This window comes from Crocodylus siamensis, chromosome 3, assembly GCF_052110815.1.
Source record: "Crocodylus siamensis isolate JL-2025a chromosome 3, ASM5211081v1, whole genome shotgun sequence".
Lineage (NCBI taxonomy): Eukaryota > Metazoa > Chordata > Crocodylia > Crocodylidae > Crocodylus > Crocodylus siamensis.
In genome coordinates, this window is record NC_143397.1 from 49,002,054 (window position 1) to 49,025,581 (window position 23,528).

Here is a 23,528-nt window from a genome sequence, read left to right on the forward strand (position 1 = left end):
GATCTCTTGCTAAATCTTCAGAAGAGTGGTGTAATGGAGCCTATGGCTCCTGATACTCATAGAGGGAACAATAGGGGCAAACTGCCCTGGCAGACAAAGAGGGGACTAGCTGTAAAGAGAGAGACAGCCAGAGCCCAGGAATGGAGAGCACCTATTGTGCTAGTTGTACAGCAATAGTAGAGTAATCAGTGTTAGCAGCAAGAAGCCTACTGCAGTGCTAGTGGTACTAGTCTTGTGTATGAGACACAACAAGGATACAACTGCTAGATTACCCTGAAAGCCAGTAAGCAAAGCTAGTTAGAAGATACCTGTAGACGCCCCAGGAAGTCACATGACCAGAAAGAAGCAGGGCTCTAGTGGAATATAAGCCTGGGCCAGAGCCTGCACAGTCAGGCTGTCCCTGGAGGCTGAAGAGGGAGCTCTACAGTAAGATGGCTGCTGATGAGAGATTGAGATCCTGCTATCCCTGAGAGATATCAATGAGAATCTGAGGGCTGGCAGGGGATTAGATTCAATATGGATGGGGATTTCAGAAGATAGCCAGTATGCTCAGAGAATTAAGTTACAGCCAGTGCACTTACGTTTTGGTTTGGATTTTAACCAGTAGACTGGCTTTGGGACTATATGGGAGGTCAGGAGATCCTAGTAGTGCCAGCATGGCACAGGAGGCTTGTGTCTGCCAGGGCAAGCTGTAGTACAGTGTCTGTGGAGGGCAGAGCCAGGGCCAGGGGCCCACAGCAGCAGAGATGGGGCCAGAGAGAGACCCTGGTGCCCAGAGAGGGCCAGAGAGTGGGGCCTAGGGCCCACTGAACTGTTTGATTGTTACAACTGCAAGGCATGAGCATGGCTACAGGGTAAATTGGAGGCAGTGATTAGCACATAAGGCAATGGGTGCCCTTCAGGACCACGTGTAGGCCAAGAGGGCCCACCAGAGAAGGACCGATTGAGAGCAGTGGGGTCTGAGAGGGATTCATGGGTAAGAGAATAGGCTAACAGCTTGCCAAAAGCACCCTCCATGTCCAGGTTTATTAATAAAACCAAGTCGTGGCAGACAAGAGCAAAGGGAGGGTACCTTAGAGAGAGAGTGGTGCAGGAGACAAGTTGCCACCATGGGGCATGACGGCCACCTCTGGGGCACTGGATCTGTTACAGATGGAAACTGTAACCCTAAGGGTACCTGCTGCATTCATATCGGTGATATTTTAATTCTGAAAATGAATGCACATTGTCAAGGCTACAGGATGAAGTACTTCTGAGACCTCTTTGGTCTCTCTTGAATACACCTCTGACATGACAAGCCTGGTTTCCATTCTGGGTGAAACCATGTGGTCAGATTTTTTTGTGGATCTCTGGACTGCAGCATCTCCTTCCTATTCATTAACAACAGAAGCTCAATCAGGTTTAGGCATCTGTAAGAATTTCCTTGTGGGAGCTTACAGTGTTACATGTTTATAGTGACACAGAGGCAGTGTCTTCCAAACAAAGCACTATTTATTCATACTTCAGAGATTTAAAGAAATTGATTAAGAACTTACTTTATGTTGTGATCCATAGTTCAGGGATAGCCAGACTATGCTTACCTCTATATTGGGACAGCCAACCTATCCTGGTTGCATGAGGTTCTTTGCATCTTTCAGTCAAACAAGGTCTAAGTTTCCATCCACTAACAGCCCACTTCCCTTCCTCAGTCCTACTGCCAGCATTTTTGGTGGGGGTGGGGGAAAAGAGAGTGGGTTTTCCTTTTGTCCTAGGCTTGATCGGCAGGGGAGGACACACCTATTTTTGGCTGAGCAAAGCAAGGTAGTGGTATTCCCCAATTGACAGCTTTTCCATTGTTTCCTTCGGGTCTTCTGCCTGAAGTTTCATTTCCTTTGGTTTCTGTCTTAAAAGTAATTTCCTTTCCTATGATTTAACAAACTCTTTTAATTTACCTAACCTGGAATTTGGGTAAATTACTATCAACTGGATCATATAGCATTACAAAAAACAGTACCCCTTAAGTCCCTCGTTCTCCACATATATGTTTAACTTTAAAAAGTCCCATTGAAAATAAGGGAGCTGCTTGCTCACTTAACCATGTGCTTCTTAGTGCGTTGCTGCAAGAGGCCTATATTAAAATATTATATTATTTCTACAGTGAATAAAAATATTAATTTTCTAGCAGGATAAATTTGTGTTAATGATCGTGCATTGGCTAGAATGACAGGGCTGTGGTCCATGAGTAGGGTTAAGAATTACTACAATTAAAATAAAAAATCATGATCATGTCATGGATTCAGGAGATCTAGATTTTATTCCCTACTCTGTTGACTTAGTGTGAACTTTTTAACTCTCTGTACTTGAATTTTCTGCTCTGTCAAATTAAGATAACATTTACATACCTACCAGTGTACTTAACGTGTATTAAGCTCTATAGAAGAAAGGTGCAAGAGAAGTGCAAGTCTTGTATAAAAACCATTTTACACATGTTGTTTTATAAAGACATTGTTAGATAGTTATTTGTGAAATGTGCTCTTTTTTTAAAGCTATGTGGAGCGGTCTCTTCACTCATTTAACTGAATCTTGGAATAACTTCAAAGGCCTGGAGTCAAACTACACAACATGGATGGACCTCATGCAGAAACATGGCTACCATACCCAAAAATATGGGAAAGTGGACTATACTTCAGGACATCACTCACTGAGGTAGGCAGAAGATTAATTCTTTTGTGGCATGATATCTGTAAGCATGGTTAAGAACAGATAGATAATGGTACTTAGCTTTCAGTTTTCATTTAAACAAGTAACTTTTCGTAGAAGAAATGTTGTTAAAAATTAATAAGGCTCCAATCCTGTAATGCCTAAACATGATACTTAGCAGTCATATCCATGCAGTCACTCCTAATGTAAGCTGAGGGGAAAGGGCACTGACTAACCTTTATAGCTGTCAGGGTTGAAAATAGTTATGCTTAAGAAATCTTAATTTATCATTAAGTTTGCTCTTTGGATACAATCTGGATAAAACTAAATTGAATAATCACATTTAAAAAAAAAACAGTCTCATGATAGGATTAGATAGGATTTTTATTATGATTCATCCTCAAGTCCTGAGCATATTTTGCAGAATATTGTTCCTGGGTATTTATTCATCTTATTTGGCAAGCCATTTATCTTTCCAGCTCTTTTTGTATGCCACTTTTTCTTTTTGTTATGTTAAATTAAAATCTGTGAGTTATCTATTTAGACCTAATTAGTCCTTCAGTAAACTAGACTGGTATTTTATCATCATAGTTATATTCTACTTTAATTAAATTCAGTTTCAAATCACTGCAGGAAGAGTGAACTATTGAACATCTTTTTAACCATTTGTCTCAATCTGCTAAGCTTTCTTTCATTTTTGTGTTTTTGGACTATTATGCTTTGTCTGAGGATCATAGGAAAGTAGGGCTGGAAGGGACCTCACAAAGTCATCTAGTCCAGCCCCCTGCTCAAGGCAGGAACATCCCTCACTAAAGCATCCCAACCAAAAGTCTGTCTAACATGCTTTTGAAAGTTTCCAAGCATGGAGATGCCATAGCTTCTCTAGATAGCAGGTTCCAATGCCTGACCACTCTCAGAGTCAGAAAGTTCCTCCAACCTGAATTTCCCCTACTGAAGCTTGAGGCTATTGCTCCTAGTCCTGTCCCCTGGAGCCTCAGAGAAAAGCCCATCTCCATCCTCTCTATAATCACCCTTCAGATACTTCAAGACAATTTTCAAATCCCCACTTCAGTCTTCACTTCTCCAGGCTAAACCCCAATTCGTTCAGCCTTTCCTCATAAGTCTTGCCTCCAAGGTGCCTAATCATTTTTGTTGCCCTGCACTGGACTCTTTCTAGACTGTCCACATCTTTCTTGCAGTTTGGAACCCAGAGCTGGACACAGTACTCAGGTGAGGCTTCACTAGTGCTGAATGGAGAGGAATAATCACTTCCCTTGATTTTCAAGTGACACTCCTGTTAATACAACTTGGTATGCTGTTGGCGTTTTGTTTTGTTTTTTTTGCAACAAAACCACACTGTTGACTCATATTCACCTTATGGTCCACTGCAGCCCCCAGGCCCTACTCTTCAGGACTGCAGCTTAGCCACTTAGCTAGTCATTCCTCAGTCTGTATTTGACCATGCAGTTATTCTGTCCCAAGTGGAGGACTTTGCACTTATCCTTATTGAATTTCATCTGATTGACTGCATACCATTTCTCCAGTCCATCCAGATCATTCTGAATTATAGTCCTGCCTTCTGGAATGTCCACAATGCTACACAGCTTAGGGTAGACTGAAGATTTGCTAAGCAGGCACTCAGTCCCATCATCCAGATCATTAATGAAGATGCTGAACAATTCCAGACCCAGGGCAGACCCCTAGGGAATCCCACTTGATACCTCCTCCCAAATAGACATTGAGCCATTGAGGACTATTTGCTAAGTATTAGGATGATCCAAGCCAAATGAGTTCTAGGTGCCAATGTATAAAACACTACAAAAGTACTGTACACCCAAAAAAGTAGTGGTGCTAGGGTTCTCTCATTTTACCATTCCCCGTACATGGATATTTTATAGTAGTTGTTTAAAAAAGGTAGGATGGCAAAGAAGGGGAAAGGAGTGGATGAAATAGACTAGTGGTAACCAACTTTTTCTGGCAGGCAACCCACAAGATAAGCTGCCTCCCTCTTCACTCCCCCTGCTCAGTGTCTTGCTGATCATCTTGCCTCCGTGCCCACCCAAAGGTGTACCTGATAGAGTTTGCCATTGAGGTACCAGAATGGAAGCAGGGGGGTTCAGACCTCTGGCTGTGGCTACAGAGCAGAGAAGGAGCAGGACACTGCTGCAAAAGGAGGTGGCACCACCAAGATCCAAGCTTATCTTTTTTGACCCCCACAGCTGCTGCAGTTTTTTATGGTGAGTGAGCCCTGAATTTGGCAACAGTTGAAGTGCCAGGGAAGGGTTACCCTGGCTCTTGACAATGACACCTGATGCCTTTTCTCTCACCACTATCCTGCCCCTGCTCTGCTCCCTCCCTTCATTCCAGTACGTTTACAGAGTCCATGGGGCTCCAATGCCCCATGAAGCCTATGCCACTTGTGACACATGGGCTGCAGGTTAGCCACCCCTAAAACAAAAGGGAAGGGAGTGTGCGCCTTTATATCTGACCTTTCATTCGGGCCTCCTGCAGAGAAGTTTTGTCGGTTAATTCTAGGAAATGATCTTAAATAGGTTCCATAGAATCATAGAAAATTAGGGTTGGGAGGGACCTCAGGAAGTCATCTAGTCCAACCCCCTGCTCAAAGCAGATCAGCCCAGCCAAGGCTTTGTCTAGCCCGGAGTTAAAAACTTCCAACAATGGAGATTCCACAACCTCTCTGGGTAACCTGTTCCAGTGCTTCACTACCCTCCTAGTGAGTTTTTCGTAATATCTAACCCCAACTTCGCTTGCTGCAGCTTGAGACCACTGATACTTTTTCTGTCATCTGCCACCACTGAAAACAGTCTAGCTCCATCCTCTTTGGAACCACCTTTCAGGTAGTTGAAGGCTACTATTAAATATTCTCTGTCATCTCTTCTTCAGACTAAATGGGTGCCTATACACATGACAGTTTTTGCCACTTAAAGCATACTAAAGCTGTGGGTGACTTCAGAAAGTTTTAAATTTCTACTATGTATACAGTCTGATTCTTGGAGGGTCAACTTTAAAGTTGCCAATTTAGACTGGTAGAAGTTGCCTTAATTAAATCTTGTTATATGTGTTTTAAATCACACTTATAAACAAGGTTTAATTAAGATGACTTCTGCTTTTTTGAAAAAAGTAAGGGAAACTGCAGTAGTGCATCTCAGCCTACCTAGTTTGCCTTTATTGCATGTGTACTTAACTCGGGCATCCATGCAACCTGAGGCTGCATTGTGCAGCATCCAGTGTCCCCTGCCTTCTACTCTACAGAACTAAGGCAAGACATGAAACTTGCACCAAGCTGTGGAACATCTATTAAGGTTTAAGGTGCTGTATCTAAATCATTTTAAGTAAAGCACAAAGTTGCAGCACATTTGGAAATGCCTGCCTTGCATGGGTATAGGTACCCATAAGCCCAGTTCCCTCAGCTGCTCCTCATAAGTCATGTGCCCCAGTCCCCTATTTTCATTGTCCTCCACTGGACTCTCCAGTTTGTCCACATCCTTTCTGTAGAGCAGATGTTCCCAACCACTGGGTAGTGAAGGGTTGGCTGCTGAGTTGTGGCATGAGGCCCCTGCTCAGGCTCCCATCTGTCCACCTGGGTGAGGAGCTTCTGCTGAGGGGAGTCACGTGGGGTTAAAGCTGAGTGATGGGGAGCCCTGGGAAGGAGGCAGCTGGCTCCGTGCATCCTGCCTCGCTCCCTCTGCCATGGCTGTGCCCGGTGAGGCACTGCCTGCACAGCCCTGCCCAGAGCTGGGAGCAGGGCGATATGGGTGGGGAAATGCCTGGGGCAGAGGGCAGTGAGGCAGCTCTACTTTTTGCTACTGGGAAAGGCAGCGGAGACCCTACTTCTGAGACAGCCCCAGCTGGGTCCCCCCCAGTTGTGGGCACTGGGGGCCCTGCGCAGCCCCCTTCCTTGCAGGGCTCCCCAGTGCCCACAGCTGCAGTGCCCCAACCCACACCTGGGTACAAATTTAAATATTTACACATTTACATATTTAAATATTTACAAATTCAAATATTGAAATTAGATTGTTTCTATACCCAGTGTCAAAATTCTTTGAGTGAGTTTCCTGGTTGCAGTATGAAAAAGATTGGGTACCACTGCTGTAGTGAATACAGTACTCCAGATGTGGCCTCACCAATGCCAAACAGAGGGGGAAGAATCACTTCCCTTGATCTGCTGGCAGTACTCCTACTAATGCAGCTGAAGTTGTTAACTAAATTCCATGAAGTTACAGCTTTGCGAACCCCACTGCGCCAACAGTTTGTGCAGCTCTCATTGAGTGCATAATCTGAGTAAGATGGGGGTACACAGTTGTAACTGAGAGTCTAACTTGAAGTGCAGAATGTTTAGCTTTTCAACAACCAAAAATAAATGGGAGGGAAAAAAACTCAAAAATCAGAAAATTAGGTTTTCAAGACTGAAGGCTGAATTTGCAAGGTTGGCAGATAAAATATTTTTAAACAGTGCACTGCTAATATATAAACATTGGAATGCTACAACATCATTTTTATTCACTTTTTCAGAATAGAAATCCATTTTAACCACATGTAGACCAGGACTGAATTTCTTGTGTCTCCTTCTCTCAAGAGTGAACATTTTAATGGATCTCTTTTAAGTCTGTTCATTTGAAAGAACCCTCCAAATTCTTCAAGTCTCCATGATAGCCCTCCACTGTGCCTTTTCTGCCCTCTCCAAACCATGAAACCAGAACTGCATACTGTGGTTAGACTTAGACTTTATTTGGAAGTCTAGGAGAGTTCTGTAATGGAGGCATCATGCATCTCCTGGGATTTACAATAAGTATAGTCTTGTTTACATGCAGAGCCCTGTGTTCTCTGTAGAAATCTGGAACTAATACTGTGGCAAGAAGAAACAAAGTTTATGTGATACAAGGTTTTTAACTATGAAAATGAATAATACAATCAGTATTGTAATCTTATTTGTATTTATGTAATTAGTCTATTTCATTTTGCCTTCAATTACATTTTTTGATTGACAGTGCAGAACTGTACTGTTGAAATCTCTGGTCGCAGAAAAGATGGAGTTTTTCTCATAGTGGCATAGGGTTTAGCATGCCATGCCGAGGCCTGTACCTTTCCACCCTGGAGCCTTGCCACTACTCCAATTATTCCGGGGCCAACAGACGCTTCCATGTGTTGTGGTGAGAAAAAAAGAAAACTTCATTGCACTCCCCTAACCATGGCGGTTTCATGGTGCAAACAAAAATAATAATCCTGCATGCTGGGTCTCAAGCATACAGTGAGGATTAAATTAGTAACTGCAGCTCCAAAGTAAGGACATTGCCCCATAAGCCACACAAGTAAGCTAATGACAAATTCTCTCCCACACTGCCTTCCCCACCACCACAGTCGCATACATATAATTGCCCAACTCTGGCGCACACTTAAAAATAAATAAATACATACATACATACATTTCAAACCCTTCCCAGACGGGCCTGTGCCCTGCAAGAAGAGGCCAAAGGCAGCTGCCAACATCCCCCTTTTGCCAGCCAGCATCATCCACAGCCCAGGAGATGCAACAAAGGCTCCAGGGCTGCTGGCTTCTTGCTGCTTGGGCCTCAATAGTCTCAGCTGCCCCCAGATTCAAAAACAACAAAAAAACCCCATTTTGGCCCCCACAACTTCCCCTTCCTCACACACACTCCGAGTTATCTGATTGAAGCAAGGGCCTAAATCTGGGCTTTGGTGTGGCATGCTGAACCTTGAATGCCAGGGCCTCAATTTCCTGCCTCGGGGAAAATTTAAACCCTTGACAGTCAGACCTGTGTCCTGGAAGAAGCAATGTGCCTGATTTTGAAATGACAGCCTGTTGGCTGGGGAGTCTGTATAAATCCCTGAGCCAGAGGGGAAGGTCAATATCAGGGTCTGTCCCATGTCCCTGTGTGCACCATGACCGTGCTTACATATGTATGTTATTCCACCACCACTCGATAAAGCTTCTAGTACTACTACTACTACTACTAAAAAAAAAAAAAAAAAAAAAAGTTTCACACCCTTGACTGACAGTTCTGTGGCGTGCAAGAGGAGGCCATAGGCACCCATAATCTCCCTTTACCCTAACATCATCATGCAGAGCCCTAGCAACACAACAAAAACATACAAGGCTGATGGCTTCTTCATGCTTGAGTATCAACCGTTTCAGCTGCCCCGAAACTCAAAAACAACAAAAAAAGCCATTTTGGCACCATGAACTTCCCCTTCCTCAGAGACGCTTTGAGTTCTTCAACTGAAGAATGGGTCTAAATTTGGGCCTTGGCGTGGCATGCCAAAACCCAAATGGTTTGGCATGCCATACCAAGGCCTGCACTTTTCCACCCTGGAGCCTTGCCACAACTCTGATTGCTTGTGGGGCCCATGGCAGCTTCCATGTGTCGTAGTGAGAAAAAACCCCATTTCCTTGCATACCCCTTGCCATGGGGCTTTCAAGGTATGTGCTTGGTCTTGAACACATAACCTGCTGGCTCTGGAGTCTATATGCAAATCCCTAAGGGAGAGGGAAAGGGCAAGATCAGGGCCTTTCCCACGTCGCAGGAGGCCATAGGCACCCACAAACATCCTCCTTCTTCCTGACAGCATCATGCAGAGCCCCAGAGATGCAATGAAAACATGCAAGGCTGATGTCTTCTTCATGCTTGGGCCATCACCCCAAAGAACCTAAAAAAAAAAAAAATGTACACCCTTGACAGACGGCCCTGTGCTCCAAGCCAGAGGGGAAAGACAACAACAGGGCCTTTCCCATGTCCCCGCCTCCAGCATGACCACACTTACATACATACATTAGCACCCCCCCATACAACCAGAAAAAAAAAAAAGAAAATTCGCATCCTCGATGGCCCTGTGCCCTGTAAGAAAAGGCCATAGGCAGACACAAAAATCCTCCTTTTCCCTTCCAGCATCATGACCAGCCCCAGAGATGCAACAAAAACATCCAAGGCTGATGGCTTCTTCGTGCTTGGGCCTCATCGGTCTCAGATTCCTGAATATTCAAAGAGAATAACAAAAGCCATTTTGGCCCCACCAGGTTTTCCTTCCTAAGGTCTGATTTTTCAGAATCAGAAGGGGCTTTCAGTAGTAGCGTAATAGTAACATATGCTATATTTGCAAAGGCTTGAATAATACAGGAGTGAATCTGGCTCTTTGATTTTTTTATTGTTTATCTCCATCTTTTAAAGCCTCCTTGTATTATGCTAAAAAACTAATGAAAATTATTGAGCGCCTTTGACTTCCTATTCTGTGGGAGTTGAAGGGATATCAGTACTTAACAGGGTCACAGCCTAAATGTAGCTTGAATAAAAGTGGGTGGAGGTTGAAAATAAACTAAAATAAACACATGGTTAGTCAGCTGTTTCAATTGCCTATTTAAGAATAATTTCAGAATTTAGTACGAATATTTGTGTAACTAGAAAATCATAACACTCATATGTTTTTCAGTGTAAAAAATGTGCATCTCATTCTAATAACTGCACATATGTAGATTTAAAAGGCTTAAATCAATTAATTAATTGACTTAGTCCAGGGTATATTTACTATGGAATAAATTTGACTAAATATAAGGAAAGCTACAAATGGGTGTTGGGATACTTAGTACAGTCCTTTTGTTTTTATATCCTAGTAAATGAAAACTTACACAGTGTCTTCCCAGCATGAGATGTATGAATGTTAGATTTTGTAAAGATATGAATATCCCAAAAATATTAATTTGACATCTGCACTATGCAGTAGTAGCTCTTTTTGAATTGCAGAATAACATTTTATCCTAAATGTCTACATTTCTCAGCTGACACCAGTCCAAAAATGTGTACTTTCAGTTTTTTCAACTGTATAGTAACAAGACAAATAGTTTTTCACTTGTCTTAATAAGCTATCACAGTTACAGCATTGATAAAAATAAGCTTTGTGAATATGAAAAGTTTCCATTTCTTAAGTGCAGGAACTTTGGAATGGAATACACAACATATTCACTTATAACAACTGAATCATAACATGATCCTGCCAGTATTTGGGCATCTGTCCCTGCTGCATGATTAATCAGATTTGAGGAGGGGATGGTGAGGTATATACAGATAGAGGGCCAGACCTTCAACTGGTATAAATGAGTGGAAATTAACAGGACTATGTCAGTGAATATTCTGAAGAAGCAGTATATTGACATGCATGGATGTTTCACACAATTTTAACACGTAATGGTTTTATACATACTGTCAGAATAAACATTAATTATGTATTGTGTGTTTTCATTCTGTTAGCATGTCCGTATCTTTCCAACTTTAAGATTTAACACTTTCAGCTAATTGGGTATCTTCAAAGAAATATTCTTCCTTGTGGACGTTTATATTTTATGCCTAAGTAAAACCTTTCAACCAAAGATCTTGACGTGCTTTAGGAGCATTAATTACATTTATCACATTGCCTATATCCCTTCTCCCTGACAATGTTATCCACCTTGATAACCCATTCATATTAATTCTGGAGGGTGGGGGCATTCATGACTGCCTTTCTGCACCCTTCCAGAGCTAATGTACCAGGCTACTATTCATTCTTCATCAAGTCTATCCTTAAGGGATAAGGATCCTTAATTCTACCCTGTCTACAAGAAATAAAACAAGGACCTGCACATTAGCGTTGCATAGTAACCATATACTCTTATTGACATGAACCTTTACCACCTTCCCCTTACTGTTTGTAAATCACACCATTATATCACATATGAAAGTAAATTGCATTTTTTTTCAAGATAGAAAAAATAATACCTGGTCACTCTAAGTCACATAGCAGAGTTGGACATTTTGACATAATACCCTTCACCAGTCACTGAAATAATTGCTATTTAATGGTACATAATTAGGTTATATAACAATGTGAGACAAGTAAAGAAAAAAACTGTAGCAAGGTCAAACTATATAGGAGCTTTAGATAGAAAAATATACTCCTGGTATCTGGCCAGGATGATGAGACTAATATTTTTGCTGTTCCAAAAATGACTTTGATTTAAATAACTACAGGTTTTCAAGACCTCACTTCTGCAAAAGGCAAGACCTTGATTTTTTGTTGTATTTAAGTGCAGGTCAGATGTTGTGGACATTGGCACCTGCAGGAAGCTGACAATACCTGCCAGACCCCAGCAGAAATTAGAGCAAGAGAAAGTCTCTTTATTTCCCAGGTCTGATGAAAGTTCTGAAAAGCCAAAGAAGGGTCAGAGGTTGTGGAGCTCATCTTAGTCGCATCTCTCCATCATATATAGACTCTTGCCATACACTTAAACTGTCCCTGACAGGCCCTTCCTCCTGCTTACATCAGAATGAAAAAGGACAGAGTTTACATCATAACTAAGAAACTGGAGTAGGTGTTTAGGTTACCTCCATTAGCCCTGCCCAGGTAGAGATTTCCCTTCACAAGGGGCCAATTTAAATGTGATTTCTATGATTTATCTGGGAAACAGCAGTGTAACTAAGTGGGGAGGGGGCAAGATTGGGGCAGCAGCCCTGGGTGCCACCTTTAAGGGGGTAATGAAAGGTGCAAAAATAGCCACACAGAGGCAGCTGATTGCCTTGCTGCAATCAGCATGTGGCAGCTTGCGTTGCACCATGTGTCATGGCTGCTCCATGACACATGGTTACTTTTCTGCTGTTACTCCTCTGCAGGCACACAATGAACTCACATGACTGGAGAACGCAGCCCTGCATCTTGAGTATTTTGTGTCAAGCAGTTGACTATTTTGGAACCAATTCCTCATTAGATTTAGTATGAAGTGTCAGCATTTAAATAAATGCTCAACTGTTCAGAAAATGAAGTGTTTGACATAATTGAGCATGTATCAAAGTCTGTGGGAAATAAGAAGCAGGTACAATGTAGGTTTTCACCAGATTTGTACCAGCCCAGCTGAAAGCTGCTAGTCTTACTCATTTATTAAGTGATGCTATACTCCTGTCTTTTATCTCTCAATTTTTTCAAGCTTACTATCTTTGGAATGCCATCTGCCAGCAAAAGAGATCTAATCCCACTTCATTCTCATTAGGAGTTATTAAACCATGAGGATTAATTTGCAAAAGTTTAAAATAATTATCTGGTAAGAACTCCATTTCATCTAAATTCTGAGGCCTGGTGATTTATTCTTTTATTTTTTCAGCTTTGAGAAACTTGTACTTTAATCACCGCAGAAAGAGCATTCCTTTAAATAATAGTCTGATCTTTTACTGTGGGTTAGTTAAAGGTTCCATGATGTATCGTAGCAAGAATACATATCACTACCTTTGACTTCTTCCTTTGATTGGTATGTTACTCCATTAGTATTTATTGACTTCCCAGTCTTGTGCCTCCACCCCTCTCCGCATATCATCTAAGCAGGACAGTGGTGACCATGGTCTTCCACAGATCTCTTCTCCTTCAGGCATACAGAATTTCCACTATCAATAGATTCTTAACACAAGTCAACCTCTGTCTTCCACGATCTCTCCTTCCTTCAATCTTTCCAGCTATGAGCAGACTTTCAATTTCCTCTTTCCTCCTAATATGTCTGAGAAACTCCAACCATCTCTTTCTGCTGTTAATCAGCATCTTCCTTCTGCATCCTGTTCTTAACAAAATATCTTCATCTGAAGTGTGACTTGTCCACCCTACATTCAAGATGCACCTTAAGAAACACATCTCACTTGCTTCAACTCTCTTTTCCATACTTGGCGATATTGTCCAGCATTCTGATGCATACATGAGGACTGGCATAACATAGCAATCCAAAACTCTTAACTTTGCCCCCTTAAAAATGTTACTATTTGTCAATATCTTTTTCATTTTCAGAAATATGTCCTTTCTCTGTTTTATTTCATGATCACATTTACCATCTGATGTTATCTAGCTTCCCAAGTAGTTAAATTTATTAACCTGCCTTATCTGTTCCTTTTCCACTTTGATGTTGCATACAGGAATGATCTTCTTTGTAATTACCATGCATTCTGTTTTTCTACAGTTGATACTTAAACCCTTCTTCTTGCTTTCACTAACAATTTTATCTAAAATTCCTTGCAGCTTCTCTTCTGAATCACCTATTAAGACTGTGTCATCAACATAACACAAGTTTTTTTCAAATTCTGTCCGCCAATGATCAGCCCTAGTCAATCCTCAATATCCCTCAGTATTTTCTCACTGTACAAGCTGAACAAGTCAGGTGAAAAACACAGCCTTGCCTCACGGTTCTCTTAATTTGAATGAAATCACTTCATTTATTTTCTATCTTCACTGCTGCAGTTTGGTCCCAATAGACGTTTCTTAAAATTCTCAAGTCTTTACCATCAATATCTAGTTCTTCCAGCATTTTCATTAACTCCTCATGCTTGACTCTATCAAAAGCTTTGGTATAATCAATAAAACAAGAAAAGGTCTTTCCTCATTTCTATTCAAAAGCATTTGTACCTTGATCTTCCACAAAACCACATTGAACTTTTGCACTCTCCAGTCTTTTTCTACTTCTAGCTCTCAACATCAGTACCTTTAATAGGATCTTTGTCACATGGCTCATTAAACTGATGGTTTTATGGAGTTCCCATTCAATGGCTCCAGGTCTTTTGGGGAGCTCAATAAAGACTGATTTACTGAGGTCCTCAGGTATTTCTCCACTTCCACAGCAGTTGTAATCTCAATGATAATAGCTGTTAACTTTTCTATACCAAACTCTTCCAAACATTTGATCTGTTCCACTGCAATCTCATCTGGTTCTGTAGCTTTATTGGTTTGCATTCGATTGATAACTGTTTGTACTCTTGACTTAAGAATTTTCAAACAATCCATGTTCTTCCTAATAGATGGCTTTTCTTCTCAACTCTCATGGAATAACTCTTCAATATACTCTGTTCATCTTCTTAATACTTGTTCTTGTTCCAAAATTAAATCACCATTCTTGGCTTTGATACATCCACTAGCAGTACATCCTCCTTTGTCTGTGAAGTCTTTGATATTCCTAGACATTAATGTAACATCTTTATCCTTTTGTTTTTCTATCTCTGTACATTTTTCATTAAGCCATTTTTCCTTTTCTTCATTGCATGTTAATCAAATCCTTTTGTCCAGTTTCTTATACTCTTCCACACTATCAGTTTTCATTTTTCTTTCATAAGTTCAAGGATTTTTTCAGTCATCCATTGTTGTTTCTTTTGCTTTACTTTTGATGAAATAACCTCCTTGGCTGTTTCAACTAGTGCTTCTTTGAAAATTTTCCCAGTTTGACTTACTTCCTTCATCTTCAAGTTCTTGAAAACTATTTTTGACTGCAACTGTGTACCTTTTTATCAGATCTTTTCCCATTAGAATTGAATAATCAAGCTGCTTTGTCACTTTTAGTTTCTTAAGTTTCCTCAACTTTATCTTGATGGTACGTACTACAGGTACATGATCACTTCCCCAGTCAGTCCCTGGGTAAGTTTTTGACTGTTGAACTGCATTCCTGAATCTTCTGTTGATGGTGATGTAATGGTGATGTAACATTATCTCCACGACTTCTCCATGTATACCTTCTTAGGTGGTATTGAAACCATGTGTTCACAATGACTTGATCATTTGCAACACACCAATTAGTCTCTCTCTCACCTCTTTTATTTTTCTCTCCAAGTCCATGAGGTCCAACAATATGATCCACTCATTCACAACCAACTTTCACATTTAGATCTCCTATCACTATGACCACTTCTTGAGGCTTGCATTGTTTTTTCGCTTTATCAGAGTCTTCATAGAAATGATCAATGCCATCCTTCCCCACTTTTAGCTGTCAGTCTATAGACTTGTATTATTGCAATGTTGGAAGGTTTAGCTTTTCTTTTCACAAGCATCACTCTATCAGGCATTGCCCAAAAACATGCAAACATTTTGAGGTTTCTTCATCCAAAATCAATCCAACTCCCTTTTCATGCATCTGACTTCCTGAATAGATGATTTTCACTTCTTCTGAAACAGTAATTCCAGCTTCTTTTCCAATGTGTTTCACACAGACCTAGAATATTGATCTTTAATCTCTTCATATCATGCTTGACATGGTCCAATTTCCCAATTTGATGTACAGTCCTCACATTCCATGTTGTCACTTTGACTGCTCTTTTCTGAGTTTGGACAGGAGCATGCTGACAGTCATGAGTCACCTGTCACACGTGACTATCCTTACTGGGCAAGGTGTCCTGACCTTCTCGTCAGGGACCCTCTTCATGCCATTGTGATATCGTTGAAAGTCCATGGATTAATGAAAGTCCACTGCAGTAGGTTGCCACTTTGTGCTACAGCGCTCAGCTAACTTGAGCAAGTTCCTCTGTTGTCCCAGTTGCATCAGGCATCCACCAGATGAGATGATCCACTGTTCTGCACCCCCAATGACTTCAACCCTGGTAAGGGAGGCTGATGGGAGCAACACCTTGCCTAAGGGTGACACAGAGACTTCAGTAGCTAGACAGTACTTGTCTCACTATTACCCTAACTGTTAAAACTCTCCTACTGCTGCATGCAGCTTAACGTCATACCCAGGGCCTATAGTAAAGGAGCCTGACTAGAGAAAAAAGGTGGAAGCCAGAAAGGCTGAGGCCCTGACACGGGCTTGGAGGCCTGAGGAGGCCAGACATTGTACTGGGGTAGGGGGTCTCATTGGAGTGATTACCCAGCACCTGTGAGATGTGGAAATGGCTGTAGGGGTGGGAGGAGGTCATGAATAGCCCTTTAGGTAACACGTACCCTGGGGGCATAGACGGGCAGGAGGGCCCATCTGGCATGAGAAGGGTAAGAGTGGGAGCCAGCAGGGTCCCGGAGGGAAAAAGGAGCATACCCCAGGAGCTGGAGTAGGGCAGGAGCCGCATGACCACTAGAGGGCATCATCTCCACACCTGGGAGGGACTGATTTTGTCACAACCAGATTGAGTTCTATGTTACATTTTTCATTGATACATCAGCATTAGTAAATTTACATGAAATGTAGTCTCAAATGTGCATACAAGTTTAAACTATGTGCATGTTTATGCAGCCTGTTCCATGTCTGACAGTAGAAAAATCATATTCAATAAATATTGAAGGTCTTTTAACTAATGTAATCATTCTGGTTATGTCTGTTAATCATACAGTACAAATACTAATATTGAAAGTGTGGTTAGATCTAAAGCAGGATTAAATGAAAAGATCTATAATTATCTTAATATTAGGTAATTGTCATTGGTTTTGCTAAAAGCTAAATTTGTTTGTAAACTCTACTGAGGATATATATATATATATATATATGCAGTGTACATAGTACTGTATACTGTGTAAGTAGTACTGCATTTAAACAGAATGACATCCCTAAAGCCCTCAGGAAATTGAACTACATATATTATTTCATGATTCTGTTGGTGGTATTGAAAGTACCATAAACAAAGGCGGTGGAAGAAGTGTTTTTAAAATCAACTCTTCTACTCCAGGCTTTGTTTATGATACTTGTGGTGCCATTCACTCTGGCAGAGAAACATGGGCATCTGCAGCTCACATTTCTCATGATTTTTATCTTTCAAAATTATCCTTCAAAATCTGATCCAAAATGTATTTTAGAAATAAAATGATATCCCAATCCCATGCCTCTTGGATCCCCAGTTCATCTTTTCCTCTTCCTTTAGTAGTATTATGAACTAGAGTCAGTGGAGTCATAACCAGAGATTTTGTTTCAAGTGACAGTGTTTTAAAAAGGAGTCGTCATTGTCATCATCATCATCAAATTGAAAGAGTAGTATTGATTCCTCAGATGAATGACTGCCCCTTGAGGTATGCTCTAGGGCAATGCTTCCCAAACTTTCCATCAGCATGACCCCACTTATGACCCCATTTTGTCAGCATGACCCCATTCCCTCAGCATGGCCTCTCATGCCCAAGCCCTGGCTGCCACCTGTGAAACGCAGTGATTGCTGCAGTTGGAGCAGGGTGCAGAGCCCAACTACCCCCCCAAGCCCCTGCCACGGGCAGCACAGTTGGAGTGGAGCCCATGGGAGGAGTGGAGGAGGCTGGAACTCTGCCAGCCTCCAGGAGGCAACCTGCATTTTCCCCATGTTTTTCAGTCTGGAAAACCCAGATCCTTGTTTGCCGTGACCCCATCCGCTGATGTTGCAACTCCATTTGGGATTGTGACCCACAGTTTGGGAACCACTGCTCTAGGGTATTGAAAGGGGCAAATATTTTCTTGCATGTTATACATCCCAAAATAAAACATGCACCTTGCTTTTGGAAGGCAGAATGCAGAAAACACGGTTTTTTCCAGAGTCATGGCTGACTGACATAGAACAAGACCCTCCTGGAAATAGGGAGCGTTCAGGAAGGGTGGCATTGCAGGCAACAGTTTGCATCAGAAACGTCCTAGTGTGTCTCCTGTGAGGCCACATTTCCTGAATAGTAAGTTTCCAGGAGGACTTAATCTGTCATAAACTAGGGGTGGGCCAAGTCTGACCCATGGGCCACATTGAGCCCATGGCAAACTATTTCCTAGCAGCCCTGGCTCCCAGCTTGTCTCCATGAAACCCCCAGGAGCAAGGGGACATGACAGCACAGGGCCACCAATCCAGGGCTCTGCCTCAGCCCAGCCTGGCCCCATGCTGTCACAGCCCCACGCTCCTGGGGTCTCTGTGGAGACTGGCCAGGAGCCCTGTGGAGAGGGCACATGGCCAGGTGGGGAGCTGCTCTGGGGCTGGGATTTTCTGGTGGCAACATGGGCAGGGCTGGGGCAGAGCCACAATCTGTTGCCCGCATCCCCCTGTGATGAGCACGGGTTCCATGAGCAGGGGCGCACGAGCAGTGGATCGCAGCTCTGCCCCAGCCCATGCTGTCACTGCTGCAAGATCCCAGCCCTGGAGCGTGTCTTCGCCTGGCAAAGTGCACCACCCATGCCACTCCTGGCTGGTCTCCATACAGACCCCAGGAGCGTGTGGGTGTGAGAGTGCGGGGCTGGGCTGTGCTGTGGCAGAGCCCTGGATCTGCAGCCCTGCACCGGCATGGTCCTGTGCTGTCACACCCCCCACACTCCTAGGGTCTCCATGGAGGTCAACTGGAAGCCAGGGCTTCCTGGAAATGGAGTCTAGCCACCAGCCAGATCTGCCATTTTCCCCATCCCTGCCCTAAACCCTGGTGAAGAGCAGCAGCAGGGATGGGTCATTCTTTCTATAAATTCCCACAAATACTGTACTGTTTCCACACCAGAAGCATCATCAAGATGCTAGCAACAGCCCACTTCCTGCTTTGGGCACAAGCTATAGTGCTTAGCCAATAGCTACAGCTGTGAGAGGGTAACACAAGACTCTTCCCCTATAGTTTGTTTAGCAGACATAAGTGGCAGCCCTCTATGTAGCTGCATGGCATACACAGGGTTTCCAAAAGTGCTCCTTGGGGGTGTTGATATTGGAGAAAAAGGTGTGTACTGTATGTTAGAAAATACAGTGTGTTTGACTATAAAAATTCAAGACCAGATTCATCATACTGAATTAAATGAATCTGTACCAGAAAGTGAAAAATGTAGAAACAAGATTCGATATGCTGCTCCCAAAAGTTCACCTGCAGAGGTGGAACTGGTGGAAGGCTCAGAAACAAAAAAAAAAAGGATAACATATAGGAAAATTAGTATAAATAGGGTGATATAAAATTTAGAAGTGAAAATGAGTAACTTAAGAGCCAGATCCAAATTGGCTTTGTCGGCACTTGAACAAGATTTAGGTACTCGGATCACAAAAAGAGATTCTGATGGACTAGGCTTCAGTAACACCAAAACTGCTTAGGTAGTCTGATGGGCTCTGGGCCCAAAAATATCTTTTACTCATCTAGATTTTAGCTACTGTACATCTTAAAAAGCAATTTGTATTTGTCATCTTAGAACCCAAGTTCCAGTGTGAGTTGGATCAGTTCTGAGAAGCACCTAAAGTCCACTCAAGTCCTCCATCCCTTAGGCAACCATAGAGGAACTGCTTCACATTGACAGAGTGCATATACCAGTAGTTCATTAAAACAAATAGCAGGAGCAGAAGGTGCCCACCATTTGCCCAGTAGCTGAGTGATTAGAGAACTCACCCAGGGAGTGGGAGACATGTTTAAGCCCTTCTTAGCTTGAGGGGTTTCAAAATTGCACGCCTCACCTCCTAGGAGTGTCCTAAACACAAACCTATAGAACAGTCTGGAGCAGGGCAACCCCCATCCTTCTTGCAACTGGGCTACTGCACTCTCAGCAATGCACGTTTTTGGGACTAAAAGGAGGACAAGTGAGAAGGATCTTACCCTGGTGATATGTTCCTCTGGGGAGGAAGAACCATGGATCTATTTCTGTGCTTTTTTTTTTTTTTTTTTAAACTAATGATCAGGTAATGCAAAATACACAGAGTCCCAGCAATAGGTTGCAGCTAGATTTTAAGCACTGCAAGGCCTCAGTGGAGGAATCTTTGTGGTCTGGTGCTAAAACTATGCATAATGTCAGTTTTGGTTATTTGAATGGAATAATACATTTGTGGAATCTGCAAAGAAAATACAGCTGCAAATGTGAGAGAATGTTCCTCGGAAATTTTAAACTGATGCGCAATAACTAGATGTTTAGTTGCAGAACAAGAAGGGATGCTGTCCACTAACTGCAGTTATTTTAATTTTAGTAACCGTGTGGAAGCTTGGACTAGAGATGTTGATTTCCTACTTCGACAAGAAGGCAGACCGATGGTGAATCTTACTGGTAATAAGACATATGTGAGAGTGATGGAAGAAGATTGGCAGAATACTGATAAAGCAGTATATTGGATAAGGAAAAAGGCCACTAATTTTACTCAGCCATTTGTTCTGTACTTGGGTTTAAATTTACCACACCCATATCCATCGCCTTCTGCAGGGGAAAATTTTGGGTCCTCTACATTTAAAACGTCTCCCTATTGGCTTGAAAAGGTATGTAGAAATTTACAGAAATTTAAATCTAAATGACTTTACAACTGAAATCATGTGTGTTCTTCATGTTGTATAATTCACATCACATGGAACTCAACTGCAGTACTGATGATATTGCAGTGCACTATGAAGAGATCTCTGGATGAGATAGTAAGTTCATGTTTTAACATTACACATGTAGCAATGAAGAATCATCTGTCACTCCAGGGAGAGAACACATGGCTGCTTCAGTCAGTTGCCCAGTAGTCCATGATTTAGCAAAGAATTTTGGAAGCAAAAGAGTAGGGATATATATTAACCTAACAACTAATGGTTCTCTGCTTGCCTGTACAATACATATGCTACTGGTCTCTAGCTTATTGTTTGCAAAGTGCTTTTTAACAAGTTAAATATAAAAGATGCTAATCAGTTTGCATTTCTGTTCTGTGACTTGACCTTCTTACCCATGATTTGTAGCAGTTTTGTGGTAGTGACATTGTACAATGCAGATTTTTGTCCTTTCTGTTACCTGATGCTCTCTGCTTTCTAATCTAGGTCACTGTAATGAAAAGAAAAATCCAGCTACTTCCATATTTGGGAACTCAGCAGATGCCTTTCTCTCTTGGAAAAGCAGTAAACAATTTTTGTTTGCCTCTTGTATGGTCCCCAGATGCAGTTTTACTATTGTTGCAAAGCTGTATAAATTAGTTACCATGACTTCTACTGCATAAGTGGCAGCAAGATTTCCCAGAGCCCAGAAACTAAGTGATGATTTTGAGGAGACTGTATTTATTTCTCAGATCATCTGCAGTTTATATACTCTGCCCGGTCTTCACTACTAGGGTATTACTATCTCTATTTGTCTAGGCACAAAAAGAATTATGAGAGATATAAAAAACATGAGTAATTAGGAAAGGTTGAAGGAATTGGTTTTATTCAGTGTAAAAAAGAGAAGATGGGGAGGGGACTTAACAGTCTTTCAGTACATAAAGGGTTGCTGTAAGAAGGACAGTGATCAGTTTCCCATAGTTACTGGGGGAAGGACAAGAAATAGCTTAATTTGCAGCAAAGAAAATTTAGCTCAGATATATGGAAAAATCTTTTTAACTATAAAGATGATAAAACCCAGGAGCAGGCTATGGAATCACCACCGTGGAAAGATGGTAAGGAGTGGTTAAATAAATATCTGTTTGGACTGGTATAACTATGTTTGATCCTGCCTTAGTGCAGGGGTCAAACAAGATGATCTCTTAAGGTTCTTTCCAGCCTAATATTCCTATAATTATGATTGTGCCCTTTATAATAATATCTGAGAACCTTTTCACCCTTTAAAATAGAGATAATTATGATCAGACTCTTCTTCCTTTATCCCTAACCAGGGAACACATAGCTGGAGTAGCCATTCAGCTTTTCAAAACCTGTTGTTATTTTGATGCGTTTAGGACACTACGCCATGGCATGCGGTATCACAGAGATGGGTTTCACATTCAATTTTGAATGCAGTGAGGCTGCAGTCTCTGAGCTTCAGGAGGGAGTTGCTTAATCCAAGTGCAGCTGTTATGGTCTCTCAAGCATTTAGGACTAGTCTTATGGAGTGTTTTAAGTCTTAGGACAAAGACCTGACATCAGTTCTGTGCTCAGTCTGGAATAACTGCAGAGTGCAGCATCAGGACTAGATGTTTATGATAGGATTGATGCATAAAGCGGTTCGTTTCTCTGGAGGCCACCAAAATCACAGACACACACTCATTAGATGGCACAAAAGGTGCATCTGCAAATAGGGTCAGAGCAGAGTCAAAAACTCAGATTACTCTGAACCCACCAAGGAATTTTGTAGGCTGTATTTATCTTTTTCCTCCTGGGCACATGTGCAGAAACAGGAACTCTTACAGCTCACTTCCGTTTCATACAAGCATACATGTGGTTACATCACTACATACATCGCATGTATAGTATAATTAACTACTTACGTATGCAGGGTGGAGAGGTAAATATGCATCAGCTAATTAAGCATGCTCAGAGACTACTATAGGTCACCAAGAGTTCAAGCCCCCCCCCTTCAAGGACACAGTCAGTTGAATTCCAGCTTCTGTAATCTGTATGAGAAAGGCTAGGGAGAAGCTGGGGGAGAGTCTGCGATTTAGTATAAGAAAAGCTGTGGCAAGGCTAGGAAAGGAACAAAGTCCTTGGCAGTGTTTCTTTCTTATCGGGTGCAAGATGCAAGCTGTGCATTTCTAACAATACTTCATTTCTAACAATATTCCATTTCTAACAATATGTTGCTAAGCAGATGGTCCTCTGCATTTTATAACAGTTGGCATTTTTTCAGGGCATGTGGCTTTGTTGCTAGACAGGAGTTGCAACAGTAAAGCAGAGATCATGAACACATGGTTCACTATGACTAGGTCTGAGTCTTACAGGGAAGGAAAGGTTCAGTCTTCAGACCAGTCACAGATGGGAGTGGACATTATTTAGCTATTTGAGTAATAAAACTGTAGGTTCTAAAAGGTCAAAAAACTTGACTCAGAGTGAGGCCACATGCCTTCGTTAATAAGGGATGTTTAAGAAACAGTTCTTTGGCATTTCCCTCTTCCCAGTGACATTGCACAAGCCTTGTCTGGCTCCACATATAACCTGTTCCTGATATTTCTCAGTGCCTATCAGGGATGGTGCTCCTTATTCTTGATGTAAAGGGGATAAAGAGCTGGGGTTTGTCACTGCTTGCTGCTGGCATTTCTGTGCTTGCTGTTTCAGCAGCTCTTTCTGACTTCAGATAAGTGACGTGATAATATGGGAGATAATATTCACCCTTGTGGGAGGTAGGGCTTTTGAGGCTGAAACTTATGGGTGTAATAACCCTCTGGGGTTGGGCAGAGAAGGAGGACTTAGGGCTTTTTAGAGTGTTTCAGGACATACCTGTTGGTGGTGGGACAACAACATTTGATTGC

The 23,528-nt window shown here is 42.0% G+C and overlaps 1 protein-coding gene across 2 annotated transcripts in view; it reads left to right on the forward strand.

Annotated features, from left to right (window-relative positions):
• Positions 1 to 23,528, forward strand: part of ARSK (arylsulfatase family member K) — a 44,246-nt gene that overhangs the window by 8,350 nt on the left and 12,368 nt on the right. For both annotated transcript variants that reach the window (XM_090038279.1, XM_090038280.1), the window contains exons 3-4: positions 2,526 to 2,685; positions 20,319 to 20,601. In XM_090038279.1, the coding sequence (XP_089894405.1) occupies positions 2,526 to 2,685; positions 20,319 to 20,601 (443 nt within the window). The remainder of the gene's footprint in view (positions 1 to 2,525; positions 2,686 to 20,318; positions 20,602 to 23,528) is intronic.